Below are 14,529 nucleotides of genomic sequence, written 5' to 3'. Positions count from 1 at the left end.
TAGTCCTGCAGAGTTCGAATGATGCAGGCCTGCACTTGGATTAGCAAATAGATCAGCTAGCAGGTTTGATGGTAGTGAGGGAAATAACAATGGCTGATCAAGTTGAACGAAGTCATTCATATTTTTGTAAGCGTGACTTGCCATCTTCTCGACCAAGTCCTGATAATAGAAAAGACAAGTTGATCAAATTTGAATGAAAAGGCAGCAACTTAGGAACATCGCAAAAGATACACAATAAAACTGCTGATAACAGAAACAAAAGAGCAGTTTACTTCTTAAGTGCATCATTGCTCAAACCCTATCCAGTGCATCATTGCTCAAACCCTAAAAAGTTCACCCATTTTCACCAAGAGGATTCAAGGCAAGGGTAACAAATTTAACATGAAACCCAAGAACAGATCAGAAAATTAGCAAATAATGTCATGATGATGTTTAACATGAAAATCTTTTCCTATAGACATATCTTGAGGTATCCTCCGCGTCACAAGCAGTTCGACCAACCTGGAAATAACTTCAAAACAAATATCTATTTATGTAGTTCTGAGAAAAGAATGGTGGTGCAATTGTATTTAAATAAGCTTCAAGCTAGGAATACGCACCTTATGGACTGCATCGAGCTCATCAAGAGAGTGGTAATATTGGCCATCAAAGGTGACTCCTACAACCTTGAAGACGGAATTGAATACAAGCGTTTCTCCTTCCCTGTGGTATGTATACAATTTATCATCTGGAACGCAAGCAGTAGCATGCTCTGTGATTGTCTTCCATTGCTTGTCTGAGATATGATCAAGTAACTTGAAATTCCACAGAAAGAGGTTAGATATACTTCTTGTATACCAGTTTATCTATATAAACATGCCACTTAAGAGGCAGGGGAGAGTTCCTTACCTTGCGTAGTGAAGATTGATCCATGTAATATGACCTCAGGAAGTGCTCAATAGTGGTAATTCCATTTTTGGATAAACTTTTATAGGAAACACCGTCTTTTGATATTTTCTCCAAGCGCCATATTTCGTCACCCAAATTTGGAGGGTGATGTTTCTTATAAGCTGGAGGAAAATGACCTTTTCGTGACATAGCTCAATAGAATAAAGTGCAGCATGCTTATGGATGAATCAAAATTCTTTTAGGAACATAGCTCCATAGAATATCATAATTTCTTTTCAAAAGGTTATTTGGATACGATGAGGAGACATGTTAGTGTATTCCTTAAGATGTTGAATCATTAATGTGCGTTTCATAGTGAGCTATCAGTTATCCATGAAAAGGCAATGGGAAAACAGAGTCAAAGAAGGACGTACACTCTCCTCGCTGATCTTTTACCCTGAAGGGTTCACTTTTGGCTTCTCTAACTCTGACTTTATTGGAATTGCTTGAAGCAGCTCTTGCACCTAATCTAAACTTTTGACTTCTTATCCATCTTGAATTATCAGTAAAGCTGACATTATCAATATAACCAACACCATTTCTCAATGTAATTTCTGATTTCCCAGTCACCAATTGTCTTTTGCCTTCTCTTGCATGAACAATCTTTGCATTGAACTCCTGCTCAGTCCAGTCCCCTTCATCATTAGCCCCAAAATCACCATCAAGGGGCACAATTTCAACCTTCATTGAAGATAGAGGGCCAGCACTTATAATTTTCTTTGAAGCATCAGATATAACTATTTTAACAGGGTTATTATCTACAGATTCTATCCTGCTGCAAGTGTACACGTTAACGGGCAGTTTGCCATCAAAATGCAATTGGAAACCCCTTCATTGTGATGGATCAAATGATGATCTGAAACAAGTTAACACGAGGTTTGTTTTAGACAGAAGATAGGAAAAATCAGACAAAAAGTTTCAAAATACTACAAGTTCCACAACCATGAAAAAAGAACTACATGATTCAATAAATATGAACACAAGAACAACATATCAAGCCTTAATCCCATTATTTGGGGCCGACCACATGAATTCTAGCTTGCCAGTTATGGTTTTATCTTCTATAAGGCCCTTATAACTCATATCATACCTAAGAGCCTGTCACCAACTATGAATAATCCCATAAAACAAACTTGATCTAATCCTGTATCCTTGCGGCTGGAAGTATCAATCAGAGAAGAAGCCCTAGGACATTTTATCACTCAGAAAGTCTGTAGGACAGATACTTCACATGGAATAAACAATTTACCTTGAACTTGAATGATGAAAGGATGCAAATATTTTCTCCACTTCCTCCCGTACCTATCAGTAAAACAAATAAGTAATAGTGAACAGACAAATCAAATAAGTAATAGTGAATAGACATTACGAAGTGGTTCAACACAGCAATTACAAATCAAAAAGCACATTCTAACCCCCAGACATCCAAGTTGTTATGGTATTGAAGAAAATTAATAATGACATGGAATTTTCTTAAAAAATAAAACTAGTGTAGAATCATTGTAGTAATACAAAATATTGAGATTGACACAGAATTTTGTCCAAAAACTCATATAGAATAATGTGTAAAGGTGGTTTCCATAATTGTGAATTATTTTGAACGGTTTTACCCTTACTAATGCATGGGTATTAATGAGCCCCATAATTCTGTACGAGAATTCTGTATACAAAATCATTTTGTATAACACAGAATTCTGTATACAAAATCATTTTGTATAACACATTCCTGTAAATTATACAAGTCACACACATGTATTGTCATTCACTCGCAGTCGCATATAACATCCAGGAACTCAACATACTTGACTATTCAGTATATGACATCCTTTGTGGAAAAAATTTGAAAAGGTCAATTCCAATAACCGAGCTTAGAAGAAGTTAGAAGGCCAAACTTCAACTAACTTAGAACTTTTTGTCTTCTTCATAAATGCAATGAATATAATAGCTTTTCAAAATAGTTGGAATAAAAGGATGCTAAATGAATATATGAGTTGGGGCTTCAAAGGAAAGAGAATGTAATCCTACCACATGTCTTATCATGGCTTCTGTCCTCTGCAGTTCACGCTGTCGCATCGCATCTCCAACAACACTGCACCAATACCAGAAACACATTAAAAACCATATCAAGAACAAAGAACACAGTGAACATTACCATATATAACACCCACTCTGCCAAACTATATCGTCGTTTGGATTCTCGATCTGGAACTTCAGACCCATCATCATCCCCCTGATGACTAGAGTTCCATTTCTTTTCCATCGAACACCAAACAGATGAAACACTAAAAAGTTAAAAACAACGAGAAATTCCAATATCCAAATTCAGGTAACCACAAAAATGGTGAAGGTCAACATGCTATGAATAGACAAACAGAGTTCTTCTTCAGGGAAATTGTGTGGAAGTTTCAAGTAAACAAGTATTGGTCTCAAAAGTCAAGCACAGATTGAAGGACATGCAAGCTAGCCTAGGCCATCAACTATCATGGCATACAAGATTGAGTGGGCGTGGATTCCTTGTGAAATTACAGGGTTTGTTCCGTTAATAATTTAGATTCACCGAAGTTATCAAACAACATAGACCAATCAATTAATTTATGAATATTTGCGGCCTACAACCAGTTGAGATTCTGCAAACTACATTCAAACTGACTAACTAACCGCCTAAAAGGAAAAGGCACACACACAGTACTGCTGAGTATATACCCGGAAGGATACAATCAAACCAGACAAATGTGGAAGAGAGAGAGAGTAGAGAAGGAAACATCTATTCAATTCAATGGGCTGTGTTTGCCAAGAAGACTGGCGGAAGCTGCAGCAATGCGAGAGAGACGCGTCTATGGGGTGAGTGAAGCAGTAGAGAAGGAAACATCCATTCAATTCGATGGCAAATGGGTTGTGTTTGCCAAGAAGATTGGCGGAAGCTGCAGCAATGCGAGAGACGCGTCTATGGGGTGAGTGAAAGGACAGATAGAAATTGATCGACAAATCAACGTACCCAGCATAAAATACTCTTTAGAAAGTTCTAATCCTCTGCAAAATACACACACATATACAAGTTAAATAAGTTCGAGTCCTCAAAGGATTCTCTTTTCGAAATTATGGTGAGATTGCAGCATATAAATACGAATTGTTATAAAGCGAAGAAATCTCGTGTATACATAGGCCCATTTTCAGTCGTACACTGTGGCCATCGATCTCTCGCCGAGTGGAAAAAGGCAAGGTCCTTTTGTTTACTGGGATTGCACGTACCGTTGATCTTCAGTGGCCAACTGATTGATTCATCCGGAGGGGGAGGAACCTGGCAGGAAAATGCCGCCATGAAAATTCATGGAAGCTCGGCCACGGCCAGTGCTTCGCTTTTTCTACAAATCTTTGAAGTTGTTAATTTTTGGCGAATTTTTTAGCTCTTCACTGCGTTGACTGACCCGTCGGTCTCGGTCTCCGGAAGCTACAACGCAAACAGATGCCACCGGAGAGACGGCGGCGACCCGCGGGGGATGTGGACGGCCTGTTCGACTCTGCCCTGCTTTAAGAAATGTTGGCTTACCCTTTTTTTTTTTTTTAAAAGATTTGTGTAAATTTAAAAGTTAAGTAATATTTAAATTGATAATATATTTGAATAAATATGTATATTATTTATATAATTATATATTTAATTTAAAAAAATTAATAAGTTATTAAAATTTAATAAAAAATTAAAATAGATATGTTGTTAAATAATATAAATAAAATTTATAAAAATATTAAATTTAATAAAATTAAATTATATAAAATTACACAGTATAATATTTTTATTTTATTTTAACACATACAAAATTATAAGTATTTTTTAATAAATAAATAATATTTCTTTGTAAATTATCAACTATTTGATTTATAAATTATACCTAATTTTTAGTGTGTTCATAATTTTTTAGAAGTAGCTTTGATTTTATTTAAAAATATTATTAATTACTTAATGTTGTCCCTCGAACACCACACTAAATTAATAAAGTAAAAATGTCATCGTCAAATTATCTAGAGTTTGCAAGAAAAATAATGATCAAATGGCATAAAAAAAACTTTGCATAAACACTCTGATACTTAAATCAGACATTGAAAACATGAATGTCATATTCAAACTAATATAGAGATATACATTTCATAGAATAAGGGTCTGTTTATTTATAAAAAAACATAGAATTTTCCTGAATTTTCTAGAATTAAAATTATTACGAATAATGTCTATCTTGACATTATGAAATCTACTAGATTAAGATTCTTATGAATAACAATTATCTTGATATTTTGAGATCTCAATAAAATTAGAATTTTTTATGGATAATGTTTATCATTTTTGTATGACTTTCGGATGGATTTTTGAATGTCAAAATTATATATATAGTTTATGTGTTTTGCAATATCCTTTCCCCCGATTAGGGAAAATTACACATTTTTATCCCTAAGAGTTATTTTGGCTTTTTAGGCTTTTTCTGGTATTTTAATGATTACATATGACACAATATTTAAAAAAAAATATTTATAATTTTATGAATATCAATCGTAATATCAAAATATAGTGTATAAATAGTATTACCACTTATTTAATGCCTTATTTATTTAATCAATTTCACAAAAAATTTTAAAAATTTATTTTTAATTTCAAATTTTCATGTTTAAGATGAAAGAAGTAAGGTTAAAATGTCAAATAAGTTATTTTGGTCTTAGGTCAAGTCGGTTGTTGTATTTTAAAATTATTATTTTGATTTAAAAAATTAATTAATTCAAAATTCTTAATTAAAATAGGTTAATCTATTAATTAGAAAAAAAAACAATTTAATTCAATTTTGATAATTATACATGCCATTTCAATCTTCTTTTTTTAGTTTTATAATTGAATTGATTAAAAATCGATGGAACCAACTGAATGCTCACTCATATATGAAACTTATCTTGCATTATGTCACGTCTTAAGGTGCATACATCCACAATCCCATGATGGTCGTCACCCTTTATCTTGCAAAACCAGAGGATGGTTATTAGCTTTTATAGGTGGAGACATGGGTTGGTCGGTCACACCAGTCCATAAATATGTGACTAACGAAGATATAAAATGAGGATCAAACAAGAAGAAAGCACACACACAATATCTCCAATACTCTAAATATTGTCATGACTTACATGGCCTATCACCTAATTGAGTTAGAGTAGGAATTGAGAATCTAAGTGAATGCAACGTGTTTAGGTTAGAAAGTAAAAGGGAATAAAGATTGAGAATGAGATTGTAAGAAAAGAATAGTCTTTATATTTAAAAAATAAGAATGGTTTGTTTTTTATGCATGATAATGGTTTAAAATGGGGGCTACAATTGTACATTGAAGATACACTACATTGATGTAAATGGGGAATATTAAGTGTTGTGACAACATTTAATGCGTGGGAAACTTTTGTTGGCAATGGATTTAATTGGGACTTTCAAACTTATTGAATTTAACAATGTTAAACTAAGGAAATGGAAGAGTTTTGATAAGGCCCGAGGAGATTGATGCTCAGATTGAATGAGATGTGTCAAGAGAGCCAAAGTTAACACTAGGATAACCAAGTCATCTAAACATCAAGAAGGCGGCGTAAATTGAGGGCCTACAATAACAATTGCATTTTTAAGAACTTTGGTCCTAACTACAAATATATTAAAAATGTGGAAGTTGGAACACATCACTACTAAGGGACTAGGCCAGGTCTCACTTTTTGTTGTTTCTTTGAGAACATGTGCTCGCAATCTCATAATCACCATCACCCCAAATCTTATAAAACAAGGGGAAGGTTACTTGCCTATATAAGTGGTGGTAGAATGGGAGTTTGGTCGACCACACCATGAGCATTGGTTGACAAGGATATAAAATGAGAACTATACAAGAAGCACACACAAACTCAACTAATTGAGTTTGAGCAGCAATTGAGAATCTAAGTGCATTGTGCATAATCCAGGCTTAGGTTGAAAGTTTAAGGCGAAGATACTTAAGGTAAGGATTAGTAGGGGTCAATAAATTAAGGGCCACTCAGTTGAAAAACTAAAAAATAGGTGATTATTAATTTAAATATGAAACTTTTCTAATGAGGCTATTTGCATGGTTAATTAGTATTAAAGTTAATTTATTAAGTTATACTAGCAAATCAAAGGTCATTATGGGCATGTCATTATTACAAAAGCAAGTGACTAGCACATTTGTTTATAGAAAATATCATTTAAGGTAATTATGAGTATCTTTTTCGTATGATATTTATTTTAGAAAAAAAATATGTATTGATACTCATTGTATGCATCGTACTCTACTAAAGTTACTAGAGATATTATCCGTATATTCCAATATCAAAAATTCATTTAGTATTGCTTCATTTCCATTTTTTTTCTGGATTAAAAATAACTTAATTCTACCACTAACAATAAATTTAAGGGATGAATTCATATTTGACCAAAGTCAAATGTATAAAATCTTTTTTGTACTTTTCACAAAAAAAAAACGTTTTTAACTATTCAAACAAACTAATTACACTCTATAGCCACTTTTATGTAAAATACCAAAAATACCCTTAATGAGATTTTAAAATAGAAAACCCTACCGTCCTTAGCCTTATTTACCAAAATATTCTTATCTCTTTCATATAATCTTTCTTCTCTCTCCTCTTCCCACATTCACGTTACTCTCTTTCTCTCCATTGTCAAACTATCCAAACTCAGTCATTCTTCATACATTCAATCTTTTTGCTTATTGGGTCATTCAATCTTCTTTATCAATTGCAGCGACCTCACTGAAGTCCCATTCAATAAGTTTCTTTCTTTCTCTCCAACAAATAATTGCACCCAATCTCAAGGTATCTATTCGATTTGTATTTGTTTTATTTTTTTAAAATAATTTTTGTGTTCACATTGCTTATTAAGGTTGTGTAGAATGATTGTAGTTGTGAGCAGAACATATTTTGATAGATATCATTCCAAATCTGCTCTAATTCAGGTGAAAAAAAAAATTTTAAAACTGCACATCGTTTATGGGTTTTGTGGGCGATAACAGTTGATCGGGCTTAGTTTCAGAACAAAGCCCGATCGGGCTTTGTTCCGAAACTAAGTCCGATCGGGCTTTGTTCCCCCACTAAGCCCGATTATGATTTTTGTTGCCTACAAACCTGATATGGTTTTTATATATATTATTTTTTAAAATAATATGAGTATTTTGTTAAATAATTTAATATTATATATGAGTAAAATAATATAATTTAATATAATATATTTAATTTTATCATATTATTTAACAAAATTTAACTTTTTAAGCATTTGTGCCTAAATGTGTTATGTTAAAATCCTTCAATGTTTTTCATAAAATTTTTAAATATTTTTCTTAAATTACATATGAAAAATTATCATAACTTGGTTGTTGGTTTATAAGTCAAAAATCATGTTTAATTGTACAAATCATCTCTTTAGAAAAAGAAAATAAAATACAAATCTCAAAAAGCAAATAAATTTACTTACTTATAGTTATGACTTGGTTTAATAAGGAAATGAACCCGATTTGGGTGTGTGTGGGTCCGTTGCATCCATGGTAATGGTGAGACTAATTTTTTACTCCTTTCAATCTTGCAGCAATGGATTTAGTGCAGTTGGTCATCGTGTGGAACGGGAAATGAAATGATAATAAGTATATTGGGGGTAATAGGATGTGTGCGGGAATCTACAAAAATACGACTTTTACTTAATTGGTTGAGATTGTGTACACAGTAACGGGAATTGATAAAACAAGGTACGACATCACCATTCATTTTGTAACGGAACACTCAAGCGAACTTCCAGCTACTAAGTTCCCTATCAAGGACGACTACGGTGTCAGGTTTATTATGTGCGATGACAGAAAATATAAAGTGATGTATGTTGATATGATTTGTAAAGATATTGGAGTTTGTAACCTACGTAGTGGTGCTAATCAAGATTTTGGTGCCGTTCCATTTACATCCGCACGTAGTCCACTGCAAAATGATGATTTTGGTACATATGGTATGGGTGGTTTGTCAGATGACGCTCCACATACGGATGATGATTGTGATAATGAAACTGATAATAATAGTGATGATAGCGATGGTGATAATAGTGATGATGGTGGTGATGAAAGAGAAGTGAGTCTGGAGTACCCAGAAGTAAGATTTTCAGGTTCACAATTTGAGGACAACCATTTACAAAGAAACTGGATCGTTCCTGGTGTAGAAAATTATGCAATTGAGGAAACAAGACCTGAAGTGTCTATTCCATACCAAGGTGATCTTTTACACATGGGTGCACTCTTTAAAAGTAAACAGGAACTAATTTTGGCATTTGGACAATATTGTGTTGATGTGAAGATGGACTATCGAGTCAGACGTTCGTGCACAATTCGATTTGAGGCTGGTTGCAAGGATGTGAACTACAAATTTATGCTTCGTGCAAGATGTAGACCTGGTTGTTCGTTTTGGCATGTGGTGAAATTTATGCCGAGTCACACGTGTACTCCGGACGTATACGATTCACATTTTCGAAGTGTGAAGGCTATTGTCATCGGAAGTTTGTTTTCTGAAAGAGTGGCGAGTAGTGAATATACACCTAGAATGCTAATGGGGGAGTTGCTGGAACAACATGTTGTGCAGATTATGTACACTAAAGCTTGGAGGTCTTTACAACATGCAAAAAGACTTACTTATGGTAATCCAGATGAATCATATCAGCAACTACCCTCATATTTTCACATGTTAAAAGAAACAAATCCTGGCAGTATCACGGCAATAGAGACAGATGAAAATAATTATTTTTTATATTCATTTTTTGCACTCGGAGCTTGCCTTCATGGTTTTCGGTCTTACATAAGACCGGTTGTTGCCGTTGATGCCACACATTTGAAAGGTGAACACAAAGGGGTGATATTCGTTGCAACTTGCAAAGATGGGGAGGAAATGATTTATCCCATCGCTTTTGGATTTAGAGATGGTGAGTCTGACAGATCATGGATATGGTTTTTGACGAAATTGAGAGAGGCTATCGGAGTGCGAGAAGATTTAGTCATTGTTTCTGATCATCACCAAAGCATTGCGAATGTGATGAGTCATGTCTTCCCTTCTGTCCCACATGTCTTTTGTTTCTTCCACCTTAAGCAAAACTTGAAGAAACGTTGTAGACAGCGAAAAGATGTGATGACTGCATTCTACCTTACAGCATACAGTTACACCACAATAGAGTGTGATACATACTTGGCAGAAATACAATCGATGCATCCTCAGACTCATCTGACATTGATGGAAGCAAGACCGGAAAAGTGGTCACGTGCATATTGTCCAAGAAGAAGATATTCCATGATGACCACCAACATTGCCGAGTCTCTCAATAAATGCATGATGAAAGCACGTCGGTTGCCTATAACAAGTGCACATGAATTTTTGAGACATATGCTTCAGAAATGGTTTAGTGATAGACGTGCTGCAGCTGCCAGACTCGAAACCATTGTGACCTCCGCTGCAGTGGCGCATGTTAACTTGGCGCATGCCAAAACATTAGACCGAGGATGTCGTGTAGTTCCTATAATACAAGGGAACAAATACCTCGTGCAACATACAAAGGAAGGCGATGGGATAGTTAACATTGTTGTGAGTACATGCAGTTGTCGCAAGTGGGACATTGATCAAATGCCATGTCTTCATGCAATTGCTGCTAGCAGGTATCATGGTTTGACTTTTATTTGAGTATTATGTTCGTAATTTAGTGTGATATGTTAACACTATGTGTTTCTTTACCTTATGCGACAGTTTCATGAGGGTGCACTACCATATGCTTTGCCATTCATATTACACTGCAGATTGGGTCAGACGCGCATATGCACTTCCCATCAATCCTCTCCCTAACAAGGCCGCTTGGGTTCTTCCAGCGTACGTCAGACAGATAGTTATACTCCCACCTGTGCAAAGACGACAACCGGGTAGACCGAGAAATGGTCGGATTCCTTCCATGGGGGAAGCTCGTCGAAGAAAAAAATGTGAAAAATGCGGTGAACTAGGACACAACAGTCTTGGTTGCCCTAATGAATGGACTTCCTCCATTGGAGAGTCGAGCACAGCCACTACTCCGGAATCCAGGGACGCTGCTAGGACCTCTGCAAGGGCAAGCCGAAAATGCAGTATTTGCAAAGAGACTGGACACACTCGTCGTCGGTGCTCTATACAGTTGTCAATTCCAAGTGATGATAATATTGTCAATGATGAAAACAATCAATAGACATTAACTCATTCAGGTATGATATAATGTTATCACATATGTTATCAATAGTTGTTAGATCGTTTGTGAAAAAAAATATATTTTTTACTCGCAAAGTGTTAATGGAATTTTTACTGACCATATATATCCTTTGTGTTTCAGCAATGCTCAAAAATCACTGGCACGATACAAAAAGGATGACAACATCAATCAAATATCTTTTTGTCGGGGGTTCAGAAATGAATATTATTTTTTACATTAATCTTTGAAATTGAGATTTATTCATATTTGTAATCTTTCAATTTCCTTCATCTAAACTCATAATAATTAATTTAATTGACAGCTTGTGTTGTAGTATGTTGTTGAGCAAAGAACTGAGTATATAATGCAGTTTCAATAGCACCAAAATGATACAATGATAAACTTGCTCAAAAATTAAAGTGTAATTTCTTAACAATCATTATTATTTGAGACTATATTAGTGGGAAACTTCAAAAAAAATTTAATTGCAAAAAAAAAAAAAAAAAAAAATTGGGCTTTGTGGCCCACGAATCCCGAAAATGATTTTTTTTATTTTTCTTGATTTTTCTTCAAATTAATATGTTCCATTAGCACTAAAATGATGTCTTTTAATGTTATTTGGGTAAAGCCAAATGTATATATCACAACAAAGTCATTATTTTTCACTTTGTGTGAGGATGTCCATCCACCATCAACACAACCAACACATGATCAATTGCTTCTAATAATATTGGACAAAGCAAGATAATAATGCTATGATAATAAACTTGCTCAAAAATTAGAATGTAATTTCTTAACAATCACTGTTATTTGAGACAATCACTGTTATTCGACCCTAACCACTTCCTCCTCCCGTAACTGAACAAAACCTAACCGTTACAAAATAGTATTTTAGAATGAAGTAAAACGTATAAAAGTAAATTTGAAATTTACTCTAGATGTAGATGCCTGCTCCTCATCGTGATGATCAAGATATACCTGATCACCACCCTGGGACTGCTCATGAACATTATCGCTGTGATCTGGGGAAATATGCGGGATGCGTAGATGAGCACATAGTGCTGCCTGCCCCCTCTCTAGTGCTGCTTGCCCCTCTCTAGTGATTCTTGCGCCTTCTCTAGTCTCAACAATTGTGTCCTCACCTGACTCATTTCCCCATCTATTCTCCGCAACATATCTAGAGTTTGTTTCAGCATCTCGGTGATCTACAAAAGGCAAACAAAAAAAATATAAATAATTAAAAAAAATATAAAACCATTATGATAATAAAAATTATACCCCTACCTCGTATTATCCGTGGTGCGAACTATCAACGAATCTTACCTCTTCCTTATCCTTCTCCCCATTTCCCTCCTATAAAAAATATATAAATAATTACAAAAAATATAAATTAAAATCATTATTAAATAAAAATTATACCCCTACCTTGTATTGTCCGTGGTGCAAACTATCAGAGAATCTTGCCTTCTCTTTATCCTTCTCCTTCTTTCCCTCCTATAAAAAATATATAAACAATTACAAAAAATATAAATTAAAACCATTATTAAATAAAAATCATACCCCTATCTCGTATTGTCCGTGGTGCGAACTATCAGGAAATCTTGCCTTCTCCTTATCCTTCTCCTCCCCATTCTCTTCCTTTCCCTTCTCATCTAAATGTATCCTACTCACCTTATCCTCATCCATGTCCTCATCCTCATCCCCGCCATTCTCTTCCTCCTCTTCACCCCCTCCGCCCTCAAATTTATAGACATCGACCCCAATCGAGTGTTGAGGGTTAAAAGATCTCCAAAAATTCGTTTCCCGCTCATCATCAGTGGGCTCAAGAGTCGGACTCGATCCTCGTGCCTGCAAAATTGTATTATTTAGATAGATATGATTTAAAAATAAACAAAATTTAAAGGTAAGTTGCACACTTACTTCCTTCCTAAGACAATCGTTGTAATTTTTTATCTGCGGCCTTTTTTTTTATAGCCATTTTCTGCATCTTGGAATGTCTGCATCAGACAGTCTAACGGCCCATTTATTCTGAATCCATGGGAACATTTCGATCAACCACCACTGTAGAGAGCAAAATAAAAATAAAAATAAAAATAAAAATTAAAAAACAAAACAAACATTTAGTTATTATAGGCAAATCATATACAATAAGGAAAGAGTACCTGAAACGCCCATACAAAACCATAAAGGTTGATTTTCTTCCCACCTTCACCAGTCAATTTTCTTTCTTTCGTGGCCAATCGGATGTAATGTTGACTCTTACTGTAGACATACGTACCCCAAGGGAACATCTCAAATGCTTGTAAATCTTCAGCCATAGTCCACAAGAAATCATCCACATGCCCGCGCTCATCCTGGCCCAACAAAAACATATCGACCACAGCAATGTAAATCAGTTTCAGGGCATCCTCTGAAACCATGTCCTCTCTGGTACTAATAAGTAATTCAAGGTCGTCTCCAGTCACCCCCTTCTTATGTTGTGGAAATAGTCGAGCACGTAAACTCTCCGGCTCAATAGGTTTCGGTTCAAGGCTTTCCCTATCAATAGCCCCAAATCGGAGTCCACTAATAAGTATGAACTCCTGCCTCCCGTACCTATATGGTGTGCCACCAATCTCGAACCACATCTCATCGTGGTGGGCACCTGAAAATGTCACATCCCTAAGTAGAACATGATATATCAATTGTGGTGCAGTCAAATGGAGAGACAAAGGTATCTTTAAGAAATGTCCTAATGGGCCCTGTAGGAATCTATCTAATAACTTGTATCGGTCTAGAGCACGACGCATCGCCTCAAGGTGTTTGATCCCACAATGAGTAGTAATTCGCATTCCGGGCGGTAATATTCGATGAGTATGAACATAAGTAAATTTTATAGTTTGTTGTTCAGCCATCTGTAAGGAAAAAAAAAAACAACAATTGTCTTAAACAGTGACCATGTAAAAACAGAAGTAAAAGAAGAAGAAGCCCAATTGTCACAGCCAGATCATCGCAACCCAAACCTAATCGAGCTTCGTTGGGCAGAGATAATCGAGCTGGGGCCCAACGGTCGAGAGAGCCCGATTGGGCTGTGGGCTTGGTCGCGGCCCATCGGGCTTTGTTGCAGTGAGACGAAGCCCGATCGGGCTTGGCCTGCAAACGAAGCCCGATCAGGCTTCGTCTAGAAGAAGACACTTCGTCTTCGTCTAGACGAAGCCCGATCGAGCTTCGTTTGCAGGCCAAGCCCGATCTAGCTTCGTTTGCAGGAAGCCCGATCGGGCTTCCTGAATCGAAGCCCTAACGGGCTTCCTGGACGCTTCGTCTTCATCTAGACAAAGCCCGTTAGGGCTTCGATTCAG

The 14,529-nt window shown here is 35.6% G+C and overlaps 2 protein-coding genes across 8 annotated transcripts in view; both read right to left on the bottom strand.

Moving 5' to 3' along the window:
* Positions 1-14,529, bottom strand: part of LOC127802391 (calmodulin-binding protein 60 B-like) — a 38,850-nt gene that overhangs the window by 9,000 nt on the left and 15,321 nt on the right. For 4 of the 7 annotated variants that reach the window (XM_052338174.1, XM_052338167.1, XM_052338171.1 and 1 more), the window contains 2 exons: positions 889-1,049; positions 600-794 (listed from right to left, as the gene is read on the bottom strand). In XM_052338174.1, the coding sequence (XP_052194134.1) occupies positions 600-794; positions 889-1,049 (356 nt within the window). Of the gene's footprint in view, positions 1-599; positions 795-888; positions 1,050-3,095; positions 3,625-14,529 lie in introns of those variants that run through there. The other 3 variants (XM_052338169.1, XM_052338168.1, XM_052338172.1) reach the window with 3 other exon arrangements.
* Positions 13,145-13,842, bottom strand: LOC127802394 (uncharacterized). The gene is made up of 2 exons (XM_052338181.1): positions 13,354-13,842; positions 13,145-13,252 (listed from the first exon to the last, which is right to left on the bottom strand). The coding sequence occupies exons 1-2, from the start codon at positions 13,816-13,818 to the stop codon at positions 13,160-13,162; spliced, it is 558 nt and encodes a 185-aa protein (XP_052194141.1). The 5' UTR covers positions 13,819-13,842; the 3' UTR covers positions 13,145-13,159.

Source organism: Diospyros lotus, chromosome 5 (genome assembly GCF_014633365.1).
Source record: "Diospyros lotus cultivar Yz01 chromosome 5, ASM1463336v1, whole genome shotgun sequence".
NCBI lineage: Eukaryota > Viridiplantae > Streptophyta > Magnoliopsida > Ericales > Ebenaceae > Diospyros > Diospyros lotus.
Note: the sequence above shows the minus strand (reverse complement) of the source record. Positions and strands in the feature narration are given on the sequence as shown.

Coding starts and splice junctions, on each gene's coding strand:
- LOC127802394 (XM_052338181.1), bottom strand. CDS start 13,818: ATGTGGTTCGAGATTGGTGGCACACCATATAGGTACGGGAGGCAGGAG. Junction 13,253..13,353: donor GTTTTGTATGGGCGTTTCAG/GTACTCTTTCCT, acceptor TGCTCTCTACAG/TGGTGGTTGATCGAAATGTT.